Source organism: Molossus molossus, unplaced genomic scaffold, assembly GCF_014108415.1.
Source record: "Molossus molossus isolate mMolMol1 unplaced genomic scaffold, mMolMol1.p scaffold_m16_p_4, whole genome shotgun sequence".
Taxonomy (NCBI): domain Eukaryota; kingdom Metazoa; phylum Chordata; class Mammalia; order Chiroptera; family Molossidae; genus Molossus; species Molossus molossus.
Window position 1 is genome coordinate 50,392,736 of NW_023425377.1, and position 19,783 is coordinate 50,412,518.

The 19,783-nt window shown below is 44.5% G+C and overlaps 1 protein-coding gene across 1 annotated transcript in view; it reads left to right on the forward strand.

Annotated features, from left to right (window-relative positions):
* The first annotated feature begins 18,962 nt into the window (after window positions 1-18,962).
* Window positions 18,963-19,783, forward strand: part of RASGEF1C (RasGEF domain family member 1C) — a 48,195-nt gene continuing 47,374 nt past the window's right edge. The window contains 3 exon segments of the mRNA XM_036282162.1: window positions 18,963-19,139; window positions 19,294-19,342; window positions 19,345-19,415. Coding sequence (XP_036138055.1) covers window positions 18,963-19,139; window positions 19,294-19,342; window positions 19,345-19,415 — 297 coding nt within the window.

Below are 19,783 nucleotides of genomic sequence, written 5' to 3' on the forward strand. Positions count from 1 at the left end.
CAAAGCTGGGGACAGGGCAGCGAGGGAGGGGAGGAGGGAATCAGTGGGGAAAAAGGAGAAACATCTGTAACAAAAAGAAATTAATTAATTTAAAAAATTATCAACAACAACAAGAAAATAAAAACAACAATTTGGTATCACCTCACACCTGTCAGAATGGCTGCCATCAACAAAGCATTAAACAACAAGTGTTGGCGAGGGTGTGGAGAAAAGGGGACTGCTGGTGGAATGCAGACTGGTGCATCCTCTATGGAAAACAATATGGTGTTATGTCAAAAAATTAAAAATGGGCCCTGGCCAGTTTGGCTCAGCGGTTAGAGCGTCCGCCTGCGGTCCGGAGAGACCCGGGTTTGGTTCCCGCTAAGGGCACGTACTTCGGTTGCAGTTTGTCCCCGGCCCTGGTTGGTCGTGCGGGTGGCAGCCACTCGATGTGTCCCTTCACGTCGATGTTTCTCACTCTCTCTCTCTCTCTCCCTCCCCCTCTATCTGTACAAAAAATGGAAAAATATCCTCGGGTGAGGATAAAAATAAAAAATAAATAAATAAATAAATAAATAAATAAATAAAAATTAAAAATGGAACTTCCATTTGACCCAGTGATTCTACTTCTAGGAATATACCCTAAAAAGCCTGAAACACCAATCAGAAAGAATATATGTACCCCCATGTTTGTAGCAGCACTATTTACAACAGCTATGCTCTGGAAACAGCCCAAATGCCCATCAGTAGACGAATGAATAAAAAAGCTGTGGTACATATACACAACGGAGTACTATGCAGTTCTAAGAAAGAAAGATCTCTTATCCTTTGAGAAGACATGGTGGAACCTGGAAAGTGTCATCCTAAGCAAAACAAGCCAATCAGAGAAAGACAAGTATCATATGATCTCACTTATTTGTGGAATATAATGAACATAACAGTCTGAGGAATGGGGTAGTTCCAGAAATTTGAAGTGGGGTACAGATTGACTATCCCCAGAAGAGGGGTTGGGGGGAGATAAACCACAGAACTTATATGCATGTATGCTAGAACAGTGGATAGGAACAACAAAGCTGGGGAGAGGGCGGAAAGGGAGGGGAGGGGGAATCAGTGGGGGAAAAAGGAGAAACATCTGTAACAAAAATAAATTAATTAATTAAGAAAAAAAGTCCGTCAGAGAAAAACAAATATTACATGATCTCACTTATATGTGGAATCTAATGAACAAAATAAACTGATGAACAAGTAGCTCCAGAGACATGGAAGCATGGAATAGGCTGACAGATCTCAGAGGGAAGGTGGTAGGGGTGGTGTGCAGAGATTATCCAAGATATATGAATATATGCATAGCCTGTGGACACAGACAATAGTACAGTGAAAGCCTGGGGTGGGGCAGGAATCGGGTTTAGGAGGACATGGGGGAAATGGGGAACATCTATAATACTTTCAACAATAAAAATTAAATTTTTTTTAAAGAATTACAATGTTTCACAACAAAAAATTAATTAAACACCAAGAAAGGCAGTAATACAGGCAATGAGGGACAAAAGGCTATAAGGCATATAGAAATGATAGTAATGTGGCAGAAGTAAATCCTCCTTAACCATTATTATTTTAAATATAAATGGATTAAAATCTCCAGTCAAAAAAATAGAAATTGGCAGAATGGATTTTTAAAAAATCATTCAATAAAGGAAGCTCAGGGCTATCAATTTGAGGAGAGCTCTCTTCAGCCTCCAGTGTAATGAAGTGCTCCTTTACAATTCGGCTGTGCATCTCTGGTTATCTTGCTGACAGGTTACCATAGTAGACTTTATGGTTGACACAGGGGCCGAATACTCTGTGGTGACACAAAAGGTGGCACCCCTATCAGGGCAGAAAGTTATCATCATGGGGGCTACCGGAACCAAAACCCATAGAGCATTTTGTGGCCCCCGGCAATGCCACTTAGGAGGCCACCAGGTGGTTCATGAGTTCCTGTCTCTACCAGACTTCCCAGCACCACTGTTGGGCAGGGACCTCCTGGCAAAGATGGGTGCAGAAATAGCCTTTGCTCCAGATGGATCAATGCAACTGCACCTAGGCGAGGAGACCCCTCCCATGATCCTATCCTTGGTGGTACCATGGAAAGAAGAATGAAGGTTGTATACCTCCCTGCCTGATGAGCCAATGGTGGACCCAGAACTAGAGGCTGAATTCCTATCAGTCTGGGAAGAAGAAAACCCCCTTGGTCTGGCCAAAAGCCATGACTCTATACTAATTGACCTGAAGCCTGGAGCCCAACCTGTCAAAATACACACCAGTACATGGTTCCATGGGAAGCGCATCTAGGGATCCAGATTCACCTAGACTGACTACTCAAGTGGGGACTTTTCAAGTGATGCCAGTCTCCATGGAGCACCCCCCTGCTGCCCATAAAGAAACCTGGGACAAATGACTACCACCCGGTACAAGACTTAGGTCCGTTAATGAGGCAGTCATCACATTGCATTCAGCACTTCCTAACCCATACACTCTATTAGGACTTATATGTTTGAAGCAGGGTGGTTCTCACACCTTCTTCTGCCTCCAACTTGCATCCAGTAGCCAGCCTCTGTTCACCTTCAAATGGGAAAACCCCACCACAGGAACAAAGGAACAATTTACTTGGACTAGACTACCTCAAGGATTCAAGAATTTACCAACTTTGTTCAGCGGGGCACTATCGTCTGACTTAGCTAAGTGCTCAGGACAAAACTTAAGATGTGTCCTTCTCTGATATGTAGATGACCTCCTACTGGCCAGTCCCACTCAGGCCTAATGCTGGGAAGGGGCCAAGGCTTTACTTGGGCTACTGATGAAAGCTGGATATTGGGTATCAAAGAAAAAGGCACAAGTTTCACGAAAAGAAGTCAAATACTTATGTGTCCAAATCACCCAAGGTAAATAAATGCTAGGGGACAAAAGGAAACAGGCAGTCTGTTCTATTTCAGTTCCCACTTCCCATAGACAGATTTGAGAATTCCTGGGAGCAGCAGGGTTCTGTGGAATATGGATACCCAGATTTTCAGAACTGGTAAAACCCTTATATGAGGCCCTCAAAGGAGAAGAAAAGGAACCCCTTGTCTGGGGCCCTGATAAAGAGAAAGCATTTACAATTATAAAGACCAAGGTCATGGAGGCAGCAGCCTTAGGACCCCCAGATGTATCATGGGACTTCAACCTGTTCATGCACAAAAACAACAGAATAGCCCTGGGAGTCCTAACCCAGTATTCTGGGCCTTGGCAAAGATCTCTATCTTATCTCTCAAAACAAATTGACCAGTTGCAGCAGGTTGGCCACTCTTCCTGAGGGTACTTAGCAGATATCATGCTATTAATCAAGGAGGCAGACAAACTCATGTTGGGACAAAATTTAAATGTCAAGGTACCCCACTCCATCTTTACCTTGATGGATGCAAGAGGACAACACTGGCTAACTCATGCCTGAATGACCCAGCACCAAGAATTCCTGTGTGAAAATCCACAAATAAGACTAGAAGCAGTAAAAACTCTAAATCCTGCTACCTTCTTGCCAATAGTAGCTGGGGCTCCAGACATGATTGCTTGGAGGTACTTGATGAAGTCTACTCCAGCTGACCAGACCTGATGGATAAATCTCTGTGAAATCCTGACCTTACCCTGTACATGGATGGCAGCAGTTACATGAGTGAAGGCAAAGGATATGCCAGGTATGTAATAGTTGCAAATTTTGAGACTCTGGAAGCAAGGGCCCTCCCTGAGGGATGTTCTGCTCAAAGAGCAGAACTATGGGCCCTGGTGAGGGCATTAGAACTCAGCAAGGATAAGCAAGCCAATATATATAGTGACTCGTGCTATGCCCTTGCCACCCTACATATAGATGGGGCTATGTACAAGGAAAGAGGACTCCTTACTGCAGGGCACAAAGGAATTAAAAAAAAAAACAAGGTGAAATTCTAAAATTGTTGGAGGTGGTCTGGGAACCAAGAGAAGTAGCAGTCATTCACTGCAAGGGACACCAAAAGGGAAGAGGCTCAGTGTCAGAAGGAAACCATCAGGTAAATGCTGTAGCTAAACAAGCTGCAAGGGAACAGACAGCACCTTCAAAAATTATGCTGGTCCCAGAACTACCTGCAACACCAAAATACATGGCCCAGGAAGAAGAATGAACAAGGCAAGAGGGAGGAAATACAATGAAAGAAGGATGGTGGATACTCCCAGACCACAGAATATGTGCCAGAGCAATTAGCCTATTGGTTAGTCCTCCAACAACATGAACTTACCCATCTGGGAAAAGCCACCCTACAGGCCTTATTAAGCCAGTGCTACCTGATTGCTCAACTTCTGCCCTCTGCACCTCGGTCTCCCAGCACTGTCTGCTCTGTTCTCAAAACAATGCCAAACAAGGCCCCACCAGGCCCACCAAGATCCAGCACTGCAGCCAAGCATCTTTTGAAGATGTGGAGGTAGACATCTTGGAAGTAGGACCCAGTACAGGAAATAAATATCACAGTTTTCATCTTCACTTTCTCGGGCTGGGTTGAAGCTTATCTCATATGTATGATAAAGGCAAGAGAAGTAATCAAAGCTCTACTGAGAGACATCATCCTGAGATATAGATGCCGTTGACTGTAGGATCAGACAATGGCCTAGCCTTCACAGTAGAAATAGTACAGCACGTAGCTAAAACTGTAGGCATCCAATGAAATTTTCACATGGCTTACCAGTCCCAGAGCTTGGGGAAAATAGAATGCATGAATCAGACCCTCAAGCAGACCATGGCAAAACTATGCCCCCACTGATTAAATTCAAAGGGGACATAAAAGAACTGGAAAATCTGGAAATTCAAAAACAACTACAAGGACTCGGAAAAACCATTCTAGAGATATATAAGTTGGTAACCGATAGAATACTCATTTCCCTGGGAATAACTGTACACACCCACAGACCAGGGGACAAGTCTGGATAAAACTCTAGAAAAGGGAACCCCTCAAACCAACCTGGAAAGGGCCCTATTTAGTTATGCTAAACACTCCCACAGCTCTCAAGGTTGCAAGTCTGAATACCTGGATCCACCACTCATGGGTGAAGGCAGCTCACCAGCCACATGACAACCAACCTGCCTGGAGAGTGACCACCAGCCAGAACAATCCTCTTCAGGTCACCCTTAAAACCCACTGATCAGTCTATGGCAAGTGCCTGCGGATTCCTCCTGTAGAATCAATGGTCATCCCTTGCCGGACTGATCCTGGCACTGGACCCTGTATCCTTGGTAGCCATACAGGACCAAATAGACTCCTTAGCAGCAGTAGTATTACAAAATAGAGGGGGTTAGACCTACTGACTGGTGAAAAGAGAGGAATATGACTTTTCTTAAACAAGGAATGTTGCTTTTATGTTAATCAATCAGGAATAGTTAGAGACATGGCCCATCAGTTAAAGGAACAAATTACAAAAAGAAGATAGGAATTATCAGAACCTTGGAGTTCCTGGAGTAACATATAGAACTGGCCATCTTGGGTACTCCCATTAGTTGGTCCTCTCTTAATGCTTTTTATAGCACTCCTATTTGGCCCTTGTATACTCAACATGCTAACCCATTTCATTTCCTCTCACTTCGAAATAATAAAGCTCCAAATGATGCTTCAAATAAGAACCCCCAACTACCATTTCTCTCTTCTGGACAGTGAAGAACTCTAGTTGCTGCATTCCTCCCACCCCCACCCCATCCTTCAATGCCCCTATTCAGCAGGAAGCAGTCAGAGAAATCGTTGTCCCTCTTCCTCATGCAGCACTGAACGAACTCCCCATCCAAGCCTGCGCTTACAAATACCATATAAAATAATGTCCTCTAAGTCTGCTAGGAGCAGCTTGAGAATCAAGAGGGGGTGAATGAGCAGGCCAACCAGGTGCAGATAACCCCCTTAGCTCGAAGTGCAGAGACCCCACCCATGGCTTCTGTAATCCTGCTTGCTCCTTACAAGCTTGCTCCTAAACTACAGCAGAAATAGAAAGTCCCCAAATACCTGAAGCTTATCATGTATAAAAGGTGGCTGGAACCTGGGTGCGGGGCTCAGCCTTTAGAGGTAACTCCGCTGGGCCACTACCAGTATGCATTAAACTCATTTTCTAATCCTCCAAGTGCATGCAATCTGTCTCTTCCCACTGACCAAATTTCTGCCACAACACTATGAACAATTATATGAGAACAAATTGGATAACCTAGATGAAATGGGAAAATTCCTAGAAACACAAAACCTACCAACACTGAATCACGTTGTGTGATGACTGACCTTTACCTCTACCTGAATGAATGACACTAAAACAATAAGAACAATAGGGCAGGGACAACATGCACATCAATGATGAATTTTTTAGTGCCCAATTACAGTTTTATTCACTTGAATAATATCATTTGTATGTCAGATATGCCATTTTCTCTTTATTATACCATAACCATCTCTATGTGATCATTGAGTTTTCATAACCATCGTTTCAATGGCAACAAAGACTCCACTGATGGGTGAGTATGATAGTGACCTTATCTGTTCTCCTTGTGTTCATCATCTGTGGTGCTCTGTGACTGTTCACTGCTTATAATTAGCAACCAAAAAAAATTTCTTTCCATAGCTTTTCCTCTTTATTTTCTTGGGATAAATTTCCAAGGATTTAATTAAGGTGAAAGGACACTATGCAACTAAGGTTCTTGGCACATTGAGCCAAATCTTGTACAATTCAAAAGGACTATGTCAATGTCCACCCCAGACCAGCAGTGTTGGGCCAAACAGCATTGTTTCATTGTTTTGTTCAATGGGTATAAAGTAGACACCTACTGGAATCACACCATGCACATATCTGTCTGTTCACACTTGGAGCACCAGGCCCTGGCAAAGCAGAGAGCGAGAACTTGGAAATGGTGGTTTAGAGGGGGCAGGCAGACCAGCCACCAGTCACCCCATCTGTGGTGAGCCCCTGACCTCAGACACTGTCTATGCTGGCCCCAGGCCCCTAACCCCTCCTCACATAAACCATGCAAGCTGTGTTAATAAAAGTATAGATCAGGGAACTGGTGATTTCAAGGATTTTCAAGGGAAATTGTGACAATAAGCAATTTTTCCAACGTCATCGATTTTTTAAAAAAATCTTTATTGTTGAATGTAGAATGTATTACAGATGTTTCTCATTTTTAGCCCATTGACTCCCTCCTCCCCACTCCCGCCTCCCTCCCGCCTTTTCCCACACTATTGTCTGTGTCCATTGGTTATGCATATAAGTTCTTTGGTTTATTTCTTCCCACCCACCCACCCCCCAACCCCTTTCCCTTTGAGGTTTGTCAGTTTAGCAACCAATTTGTACTTCTTAATCCCTTCACCCTTTTCACCCATTCCCCCAAACCCCCTCCCATCTGGCAACCAACAAAATGTTCTCTGTATCTATGAGAATGTTTCTGTTCTATCTGTTCATTTTGTTTGTAGATTCGATTGTTGATAGATATGTATTCATTGCCATTTTGTTTGTTCATATATTTTATCTTTTTCTTCAAAAAGATCCTTCATCATTTCATATAATAACGGTTTGGTGGTGATGAACTCCTTTGACTTTTTCTTGTCTGGGAAAGTCTTTATATGGCCATTGATTCTAAATGACAGCTTTGCAGGATAGAGTAATCTTGGTTGTAGGTTCTTGCTTTCCATCACTATGAATATTTCTTGCCACTCCCTTCTGGCCTGCAAAGTTTCTTTTGAGAAATCAGCTGATAGCCTTATGGGAACTCCCTTGTAGGTAACTAGCTGCCTTTCTCTTGCTGCTTTTAAGATTCTCTCTTTGTCTTGAACCTTTTGCATTTTGATGATGATGTGTCTTGGTGTGGGCCTCCTGGGGTTCATCTTGTTTGGGACTCTCTGTGCTTCCTGGACTTGTATGTCTGTTTCCTTCACCAAGTTAGGAAAGTTTTCTGCCATTATTGTTTCAAACAGGTTTTCAATTTCTTGTTCTCTCTCTTCTTCTTCCGGCACCCCCAAGATGCAAATGTTGGCACGCTTGAGGTTGTCCCAGAGGCTCCTTACACTATCCTCATTTTTTTGGATTCTTTTTTCTTTTTGCTGTTCTGATTGGGCGTTTTTTGCTTCCTTATATTCCAAATCGATGGTTTGCTCCTTGGATTTACGTACCCTATTATTGAAGCTGTGTAAATTATTCTTTATTTCCGTTAAAGCCTCCTTCGTTTCTAACTGTGCATCGATCATTTCTGACTGGTCCTTTTTTATGCTCTTGAGGCCCTCACTGAGTTCATTGAGCATCCTTATAAGCAGTATTTTGAACTCAGCATCTGTTAGGTTGCTTATCTCCATTTCAGTTAGTTCTTTTCTTGGGGTTTTGTTCTGTTCTTTCATTTGGGACCTGTTTCTTTGTCTCCTCATTTTGGCTGCCTCCCTGTGTTTGTTTCTGTGTATTACTTAACGAGCGGTATGGGGCTAGCTGAGACCAGATGCTGCTCGCTTGAAAAAATTTAGGAAAACCTGAAGCAGGATCCAAGTCAGGCCAATCCTATGGTTAAGCAAGTGCCAACAGCTTGGATGGGCCTGAAAGTTGGGTGGGGCAGGGCGGGGCCTCAGGGAGTCAGCAGGGCGGGGTTACCAGTGTGAGCCAGGTTGCTGGAGTCCCAGATATGGCGGCTGTCTGCCGCCCCAGGGAAGGGCTCACCAAAGGAACAAAGGCCTCTGACAGCATGTTTGTCCCGGAGAAAGCCCCCTCTCCAGCCCTCGCTCCAGTGCCAAACAGCTCTTCCCTGTATGTCTCTGGTTCCCCTCGAGCTGCCTCCCCTCCAAGCTTAGAGGGAGAGAGTCCGATAAGTCCATGGGCGGGCCCTTTAAGGAGCTGCCTGGGACTCCAGCTGTGTCAGCTTCCCTGAGCCTCAGTTTCTGCTGGTTTTTCCAGCCAGAATTTATGGGGACTTCTCTTCCTGGCACTGGAACCCTGAGCGGGCACCTGGTGTGGGACGGGGACCCCTCAGTCCTCAGGAAGGACCTTCCCAGCTGAGGTGTCCTCCTGATTTCTATCCGCCACACGTGGGTGTGGGAACAGCCCATTGCGCCGCTGCCCCTCCTACCAGTCTTGATACAGCTTCTTTAATTCCGTAGTTGTAGGACATCCATTCAGCTTGATTTCAGGCGGTTTTGAATGGTGGTTGTTCTATAGTTTTGTTGTAACTTGGATGTGGTTGTGGGAGGACGCGATACTGCGTTTACCTATGCCGCCATCTTGACCAGAAGTCTCGTCATCGATTTTTTTTTAATTGTGGTAAAATAAACATAACATAGAATCTATCATCTTCACCATTTTTTTAAATCCTCACCAGAGGATGCGTTTTGTTTAACTGAGCAAGAAGGGGGGGGGGGGGAGAGAGAGAGAGAGAGAGAGAGAGAGAGAGAGAGAGAGAGAGAGAGAGAAGCATTGCTGTAAAAGTGAAAGAGAAACATCAGTTGGTTACCTCCCATACCCGCCCCAACCAGGTAGACTAGGGATTAAATCCACAACCTAGGTATGTGCCCTGACAGGGAATCAAATTCACAACCTTTTTGGTGTACATGTTGATGCTCCAACCAACTGAGACACCCAGCCAGGGCCCTCTTCACCATTTTAAGTGTACATTTTAGTGGAATTAAGTATATTCACACTGTTGTTTAACTATCACATTCATCTCCAGAACTCTTTTCAGTTTTGCAAGACTGCAACTCTGTCCCCACTAAACACTAATTCCCCATTTCCCCATCTCCAGTCCCTGGGAGCCCTCATTCTACTTTCTGTATCTATAAAATTGACTACTCTAAGTACCTCATTATTAGTAGAATTATACAGCACATGTCCTTTTATGACTGGCTTATTTCACTTCACATAATGTCTTATAGATTCATCCATGTTGTAATATTGTGTCAGAATTCCCTTCGTTTTTAAGACTGAATACTATTCCATTGTGTGTATAGAACACATTTTGTTTATCCATTCGCCAACCAATGCACACTTGAATTGCTATACCATTGACTTTTTCTTTTTATTAATTAATTTTTGTTACAGATGTTTCTCCTTTATCCCCCCACTGATTTCCCCCTTCCCCTTCCTCCCTGCCCTGCCCCCAGCTTTGTTGTCCATGTCCATTGTTCATGCATACATGCATATAAGTTCTGTGGTTTATCTATCCCCCACCACCCCCTCTTCTGGGGATTGTCAGTCTGTACCACCCTTCCACGTCTCTGGGACTACCCCATTCCTCAGACTGTTATGTTTATTATATTCCACAAATAAGTGAGATCATATAACACTTGTCTTTCTCTGTTTGGCTTGTTTCGCTTAGGATGATACTTTTCAGGTCCCTCCATGTGGTCTCAAAGGATAAGAGATCTTTCTTTCTTACAGCTGCATAGTACTCCATTGTGTACATGTACCACAGCTTTTTTATCCATTCGTCTACTGATGGACACTTGGGCTGTTTCCAGAGCTTAGCTATTGAAAATAGTGCTGCTACAAACATGGGAATACATCTATTCTTTCTGATTGGTGTTTCAGGCTTCATAGGGTATATTCCTAGAAGTGGGATCACTGCGTCAAATGGAAGTTCAATTTTTAATTTTTTGAGGTAACACTATATTGCTTTCCATAGTGGCTGCACCAGTCTGCATTCCCACCGGCAGTGTACTAGAGTCCCCTTTTCTCCACACCCTCACCAACACTTGTTGTTTGATGATTTGTTGATGGCGGCCATTCTGACAGGTGTGAAGTGATACCTCATTGCTGTTTTAATTTGCATCTCTCTGATGATTAGTGACGTTGAGCATTTCTTCATATGTCTCCTAGCCATTTATATGTCCTGTTTGGAGAGGTGTCTATTGAGTTCCTCTGCCCATTTTTTAATTGGGTTCTTTGTCTTCCTTTTGTGGAGTTGTATGACCACTCTCTCTATATTGGAAATTAACCCCTTATCTGATATATCATTGGCAATTATGCTCTCCCATACAGTGGGTAGCCTTTCCGTTTTGATGATTGTATCTTTTGCTGTGCAGAAGTTTTTGAGTTTGATGTAGTCCCATGTATTCGTTTTCTCCTTTGTTTCTATTGCCTTAGGTGATGTATCAGTGAAAATTCTGCTACTTATGATGTCTGAAATTTTGTTGTTTACAGTTTCTTCTAGGATTTTTATGGATTCATGAGTCACATTTAAGTCTTTTATCCACTGTGAGTTTATTCTTGTCTATGATGTAAGTTGATCGTCTAGTTTCATTTTTCTGCATGTAGCCGTACAATTTTCCCAACACCATTTATTAAAGAGGCTGTCCTTACTCCACTGTATGCTCTTGCCACCTTTGTCAAATATTAATTGAGCATATTGCCTTGGGTACATTTCTGGGTTTTCTGTTCTGTTCCACTGGTCTATAGGCCTGTTCTTGTGCCAGTATCAGGCTGTTTTGATTACAATGGCTTTGTAGTATAACCTGAAATCTGGTAACGTGATCCCTCCAACTTTTTCTTCTTTTTGAAGATTGCTGTGGCTATTCGAGGTCTTTTTTGGTTCCATATGAACTTTTGAAGTACTTGTTCTAATTCTGTGAAGTATGCTGTTGGTATTTTGGTGGGGATTTCATTAAATCTATAGATTGCTTTGGGTAATATGGACATTTTAATGATGTTAATTCTTCCAATCTGTGAACAGGGTATGTGCTTTCACATTTTTGTATCTTCCTTTATTTCCTTTTTCAATGACCTGTAGTTTTCTGCAAATAGGTCATTTATTTCTTTGGTTAAGTTTATCCCTAGGTATCTTAATTTTTTTGTCGCAATGGTAAATGGGATTGTTTTCTTAGTTTCTCTTTCTGTGAGTGCATCATTGGTGTATAAGAATGCTATCGATTTCTTGACGTCAATTTTGTATCCTGCTACTTTGCCAAATTCATTTATTAAGTCTAGTAAACTTTTGGTGGAGTCTTTGGGTTTTTCTACGTATAGTATCATGTCATCTGCAAATAATGGCAGTTTCACTTCCTTCTTTCCAATTTGGATCCCTTTATTTTTTCTTCCTGTCTGATTGCTGTGGCTAAGACTTCCAGTACTGTGTTAAATAAGAGCAATGAAAGTGGGCATCCTTGCCTTGTTTCTGTTCTTGAGGAAAATGCTTTTAGTTTTTGCCCATTGAGTATGATGTTGGCTGGAGGTCTTTCATATATGGCCTTTATTATGTCTGGATATGATCCCTCTATTCCCACATCGATGAGCGTTTTTATCAGAAATGGATGCTGGATTTTGTTGAAGGCTTTTTTTGGCATCTATTGATATGATCGTGTGGTCTTTATTCTTCATTTTATTTATGTGGTGTATCACGATTATTGATTTGTGAATATTGTACCAGCCTGCATCCCTGGGATGAATCCCACTTGGTCATGGTGAATAGTTTTTTTGGTGTATTGCTGGATCTGGTAGTATTTTGTTCAGGATTTTGCCATCTATGTTCATCAGGGATATTGGTCTATAGTTTTCTTTTCTTGTAGTGTCTTTTTCTGCTTTTGGAATTAGAATTATGCTGGCTTCATAAAATAAGTTTGGAAGTCTTCCTTCTTCTTGAATTTTTTGAAATAGTTTGAGGAGAATGGGTGTTAGTTCTTCTTTGAATGTTTGGTAAAACTCCCCCATCAAGCCATCTGGGCCTGGGATTTTGTTTACTGGGAGAATCTTGATTACATCTTCAATTTCTTCTTTATTGGTCTGTTCAAGTTTTCTATCTCTTCCCAGTCCAGTTTTGGGAGACTATGTGTTTCTAGAAATTTGTCCATTTCGCTTAGATTGTCGAATTTGTTGCCATATAATTGTTCATAGTAGTTGTTAACAATCTTTGGTATTTCTGTGGTGTCAGTTGTTGCTTGTCTTTCATTTCTGATTTTGTGTATTTGTGTTCTCTCTCTTTGTTTCTTGGTGAGTCTAGCTAAGAAGCCATCAATCTTGTTTATCTTTTTGAAAACCAGCTCTTTGTTTCATTGATCCTTTGAATTGTTTTTTGTTTGTTTGTTTGTTTGTTTGTTTGTTTTGTTGTTGGACTCTACGTGGTTTATTTCTGTTCTGATCTTTACTATTTCCTTCCTTCTACTTGCTCTGGTATTTTCTTTTTGTTTGCGCTCAAGTTTTAAAGTTGTGAGGTTAGATAGTCTATGAGATATTTTTCTTGTTTTTTGAGGTAGGCCTGTAGTGCTATGAACTTCCCTCTGAGAACTGCTTTCGCTGCATCCCATAGATTTTGTGTTGTTGTGTCTTCATTTTCATTGGTTTCCAGGAAGTTTTTAATTTCTTCCTTGATCTCCTCAGTAAGCCATTCGTTGTTTAATAGCATGCTATTTAGCTTCCATGTGTTCAAATGTCTTTGTATGTTCTTGCAATTGATTTCTAGTTTCATGCCATTGTGATCTGAGAAGATGCTTGATATGATTTCAATCTTCTTGAACTTGTAGAGACTTAGTATGTGCCCTATCATGTGGTCTATCTTTGAGAATATCCCATGTGCACTTGTGAAGAATGTGAATTCTGCAGTTTTGGGGTGTAATTCTTTGTAGATATCTATTAAATCAATTTGGTCTATTGCTTCATTTAGAGTTTTTGTTTCCGTACTAATTTTTTGTCTAGAGGACCTATCCATTGATGTCAGCAAGGTGTTGAATTTCCCTGCTCTGATTGCATTGCTATCGATTTCTCATTGGAAGTCCTCCAGATTTTTAATATATTTTGGTGCTCCTATATTGGGTGCATATATGTTTATCAAGGTTATATCTTCCTGTTGGCTAGATCCTCTCAATATTATGTAGTGGCCTTCTTTGTCTCTAGTTATGGCCTTCATTTTGAAATCTACTTTATCAGATATGAGTATTGCTACCCTAGCTTTTTTTTTTCCTTTCCTTTTGCTTGGAAGATTTTTTTCCATCCCTTCACTTTCAACCTATGTGAGTCTTTTGTTGTGAGGTGGGTCTCTTGTAAACCACATATCAATGAGTCATGCTTTCTTATCCAATCAGCTACTCTGTGTCTTTTTTATGGGAGCATTCAATTTATTTACATTTAAGGTGATTATTGATATGTACTTATTTATTGCCATTTTGTTTAGTGTGGTTCTATTTTTCTTCCCATTTCTTCTGCTAATTACAGCAGTCCTTTTAACATTTCTTGCAGCATTGGTTTGGTGCTAATGCATTCCCTTAGCCTTTTTTGTCTGAGAAGCTCTTTATTTGACCTTCTATTTTGAGTGATAGCCTTGCTGGGTAGAGTAGTCTTGGATTCAGATTCTTGTTTTTTATGACCTTGATTACTTCATGCCATTCCCTTCTGGCCTGTAGTGTTTCTTGTGAGAAGTCAGCTGAGAGCTTTATGGGGTTTCCTTTATAGGTAACCTGTTGCTTATCTCTTGCTGCTTTTAGGATTCTCTCTTTGTCTTTAATTTATGGCACTTTGATTACCTTGTGTCTTGGTGTGGGCTTGTTTGGGTTCTTCTTACTTGTGGCTCTCTGTACTTCTTGAACTTGAATACCTTCTTCCTTCACCAACTTAGGGAAGATTTTGTCACTATTCCTTCAAATATATTCTCTAACCCTTGCTCATTTTCTTCTTCGGGTACTCCTATGATGCAAATGTTATTACATTTTCAGTTGTCCCACAGTTCTCTTAAGCTGTTTTCCTGTTTTTTAATCATTTTTTCCTTTTGGTTTTCTGATTGGTTGATTTTTTTCTACCCTGTCTTCTAATTCACTGATCCAGTCCTCTGCTTCCTCTACTTTGCTATTTAGACTTTCCAATATGTTTTTTATTTCTGATATGTCATTCTTCATTTCTTCTTGGTGGCTTTTAATTTCCAACTAGTTGATTGTCAACATTTCTATGTCTTTACTCATGGTGCTCATGTCCTTACACATGCTGTTGAGCTTCCTCAAGATTATGGCTCTGAATTCTAGTTCTGTTAACCTGCTTAACTGCACCTCATTTATCTCATCTTCAGTAGAGGTCTCTTGTTCTTTCATTTGGCTTTTCTTTCTGTTTTTCACCATTTTTGGCTATCACAGTGGGCTTTGGAGTCTACCAAATTTCCCTGTGGGTGTTAGTGTTGTGCTGTTTGTGGCACCCTCTCCTGGGTTCAGATGAGGCAGGGAGGACCCACTTTAAACACCACTGTCAAGTCTTAACTTTCCTGGTTAGAGTTTCTAGCCCAGGGAATGGTAGTTATCCTCTAGCTTTTTTGCCTGGAGGCTATTAGTAGTGGTCACCTGAAGAACCTTGGTTTCTGAGTTGACTGAAAAACTTCCTCAGGTGCTCAGTGTAAGAGGATTTCCCAAGGGTGGGGCAGATGCTGGTTGTTAATGGGCCTCAATTAGCATTTCAGTGGCCACCGGATGGGTTTGAATCTCCGAGGGAGGGGCCACTGCCCCCCAGCGCCCTGGGAAGGAGTAAGATGACCACAATCCTGCATGGCTGCACTCATCAAAAGCTCTGAGCACCCTCCAAATCCCGAGTGTCCCCACACAATTCCAGTCTAGTCTGCCTTCCCTCTGCCGGAGCTCAAGGTGAGTGGCTGCTGCCAATTTAGCCTCTGTCCGGGCTCTGCGCTGTGGAGCTGCCTGGGACTTTAACCCGAGGGCGCTGCTCTCAGCTAAGGGCCGTCGAGGCTGCAGCACCAGCCAAGGGTATAGCACCCAGACGAGGTCGCAGGACCCAGTTGAGGGCACAGCTTCCAGCCGAGTCCGCTGGTCCCAGTCCAGGCCCCTGGTCCCAGCCTAGGCCGCTGTGGACTGTCGGCTCCCAGCCCCCTGTTGCGTCCTCACAAGCCTACCAGGATTGAGTCAGTGTCCCTGGTTATGTGGTCCTCCATGCTGCCTTTCAGTTGCCCCTTCCTGACGATTTGTCTTTATTTTCTTTGTAATTCCAGTTTGGTCCTGGGAGATGTTTTGTGTAGCTTCCATTCACTCTGCCACCATTTTTTTTCTCAACCACCATTGACTTTTTAAAATTATACCTGGACATCCAAACAGTGAAATACTGCCAGGCAGTTAAAATTTTTGAAAAGGACAAGGACACTTCCTCCCATGGAAAGATCTCAGAAACGCAATGTCAGTGAAAGGAGCATGGAGATGTGCACAACAGGCTACCTTTTTTATGTAATAAAGAGAGAAAAGGGGGAATATATATTTATATTTTCTTGTCCTTGTATAATGAATCTCAGGAAAAGCAGGAACTAATAAAAGTAGTTATTTATGGAAGAGGGCATACTGGGCCAGTGGGGGCCTCCATCTTCACTTACTACCGTAATCACACCATGTCACCCCCAGCTCATCTGAGCCTTTTCACACACTGGACCCCTTGCCTGGCAGTCTCTGAAAAGTGTTTCCTGCCCCCACCCCCTCTGTGTTCCAGGCAGGCTGGAGCCTCTGCTAGGGAGGAGGACACCAATTCAAGCCCCTGGAAATCCTCATGCAGAGGCCAGGGATGGGTCCCTACCACCTCATCCTGTCCAGGACACCTACAGTGAGAGGTGAAAAAATTGGTGGGGCACCACCAGGCTATGGTCTCACCCACACTTTCTTGAGAGGATATCCAACACAGGGAGTTTTCACACCCTCACCTGTGCTCACCCTGTAGAGCATGTGCCTCAGTGGGACAGTCTCTCTGCACATCTTATTGTCTGCCTCCCATTACCAGCTCCAAGCGGTCCTGCTTGGTCCTCAGAGCCTAGAACCATGCCAGCAGTCACTCCACAACTTCACACACATGTGAATGAATGTCCCTTAGCAACAATGTTGGAAGCCAGAGGCTACAGCAGTAGAACAAGCCTATCCACTGAGACCTAGACCTGGCCCAGCTGGAGATACAATGGCTGATTGGAGGTTGGAGGGGCACACTGGCAGGCTGTCCACTCTCTGGGCTTCCCTGTGGATTACGATAGTTCTGGTCCCCACCCCAGCCCTGGTCTCCATCGTGAACTTGTTTCTCCAGGGCAGAGTTGGGTCTACACCATTCCCCTACCCCATGGGCACCTCACACCCAGCCCCCAGTTCCAGGCCAGACCCAGAGGTGCTCTAGGAGCTTCCAAGCTTGTCTCTTGAAAAGGTGGCATCCTGGCCTTCACAGAAAGGCCCTACCACATGCCTGGCAGACCACCCTGTCCTGCAGAGAGGTTTTGAGAATCACCTCCATGCCAGCTACTGGCCTGTCTTTGAGAAAATTGGACTGGGATCTCCAGCAGGCCCAGTGCTACACAGAGAAGGTGCCAGGTATCTGGCAAGAAACAGCAGACTTTGCTGGCTTTGTGTATGTTCTATCTTGTGGAATTAGGCTCAGACACAGGGCATGGGGCATAGCTGTGCCCTCCTCAGAGATGACCATCACCCCTAGGTGCCCACATGCGCAGTGGCCTTCCCATTAAGATGGGCAGGAGGTGGTTTTTTGAAATTTTAGTTTCATCAGCTGAAAATTGAATACTTACAGCTTTGCCAGGGAGGTGAAAATAAAGCTGTGGCTGTCCTCAGGACCAGCACTGTCTGGACTGCTTTCCACACTGGTTCCCATGCCCCCGCATGCTATGACCCAGTCCTCACACCCTCAGAATGATCCCCAACATCAGTTCTGACTCTCTGCATCCTTCTGTCTCCTCTCAGGGCCAGGTCATCCAGGGTATGGGGAAAGATAGACATGGACCTGGAACAGAATCTTCCATGGGGGCAGCAGGGGCAAGGTGAGCTGGGAGATGGGGAGACTCTGATCCTTGGAATGTCCCTGTGGTAAACCCCCAGGATTCCATGGTTAAGAATGTGGGGGTGACTTAAATGTCCTGTGTGGGAGATAGTAAAACATTCACAGGCAAGGCCAAGATATGTGACTATGAAGGGCCTTGCAGACTTCGTTCAGCAACACTGCTCTACAAGGATTCGTGGCAGAATCTAGGAGAGGGGGCACAAGTCCACTGCACATGCATGGAGGGTGCCTGTTGCAAGCCAGGCCTTTGACTCAGTCCCAGGTCAGAGGATTAACCCTGACCCCAGCCTGGAGGAAGTTTGGTGGGAAGTTGCCATATGATAGCCACGGGTGGCCTTTCTCTGCACCAGACATTGACAGCAGCAACTCCAGCACTCAACAGTGTTGACAAGGAGAATCTGCTAGTACCCACCAGAGGTTAGGTCCAGTCTGAATGGGAAGGGGGTAAGGGTGTCAGGACACTGCAGGGAAACAGGGAAGTCTTCGGCAAGGAGATGTTTCAGCCTTATCCACAGGGATGGAAGAGTGAAGATGGTGGGAGGGCCTTTGTGTAGGAGGGAACAGCTGGACATGTTATTGGTGCCTAATCACAAAGAGCCTGGAGTGCCAGCCTTTAAAGGGCCACTGTTTGGCTGCACTGGAGGGAGATCCAACTTAACGAGGCTCACACAGTGGAGAAGTCCACAGACCAGTTTCAAGCACAGCAGGACCCAGGGCTTCACACACTGACCTCAGAAATGTGCTCACTTTCCTGGCCCCTTGTGAGGACAGGATGGTCCCAACAGTGACATTCCACCAATTCAGGGACCCTGGGCGAAAGAGCTTCCAAGTGCCACAGAAGTTCTGGGATTGCATCTGAGGCCCCAGATCAGATCAGGCTCATCCTGATCCAATCTTTGTGGCCAGAGGTGAGGGCTATGCTGATTGTCTGGGCATAGATACCTTGTCACAAATACCCTCCACTGGGGATGGAAATGGAGTCTTGAAAGAACAGTCCCTACATGGCTTGGATGAGAGTGGGGGAGAACTGGTTTCAAGAGAATGCTGTATTGTGGGCTGGGGGTCCCTAGCAGCCCTCCAAGGAAGTGATCACTGGGCCTAGGTGGGCACAGAAGTGCCTATGGGAGGCAGGCCTGCCCAGCCAGCAGCCCAGGGTAGGGGGACAGCAGACCCCAACTTAGGTGTGCCCCACCTGCTCCTTGCCATTGCAAGCAAGCATGCCCCAGACACTGAGTGCCTTCAACATGGTCACCCCAGGCAACCCCAGCCCACCCTGCACCAAGCCCATGGACGATGAGCAGGGCAAGCAGCCCATCCTGGATGGGGCTCCATCCTCAGCCTCCCTGTACACCCTGATGCAGTACCTGGTGCCCACGGCCAACTACTACCCCAAGGTGGGTGGCCCAACCCAGTGAGGGGAAGGGGCAATAGAATGGGCTCTCCTTTACCAGGCATAAGGGAGACAACAGGGCTGTGACTGGTCTTGGGCCTGGGGGCGGGGTGGGCTGAGACAGTGAACACATGATGCCTTTCTCCCATGTCCCCCAGAAAGCCTACATCTTCACCTTCCTGCTGAGCTCCCACCTCTTCATTGAGCCCCGGAGCTCCTGGCCCGGGTCTGCCACCTGTATATTGAGCAGCAGCAGCAGGACAAGCCAGTGCTGGACAAGGTGAGTGGCAGAGCAAAGGAGGGGCATCTGAGTATAGTGGCACTGCTGTGACATGCCCTCATGCATCAGCCCTTGGAGAGGCAGTGATTGTTCCCATTCTCCTGAAGAGGAGCCCACAGGAGATTTCTGACTGGTCTGAGGCCCAGAGCCAGAAGGGACAGACTTAGAATCTCTAACCTAGGGGACTATTTTCCAGTGCCCTATGGGAGCCTTTGAGCTTACTCCAAGCCCAGACCCAGGAGACCCAGGCCCTCAGAGCCCCATCAGTAAGACCCCTGCCATCTGGGATGGCCCTGCAGCATCTACTGGGCTTCCTGCCCTCAGCACACTCTGTTCTACCCTTTCCTCCTCTGTGGCCCAGCCTTCAT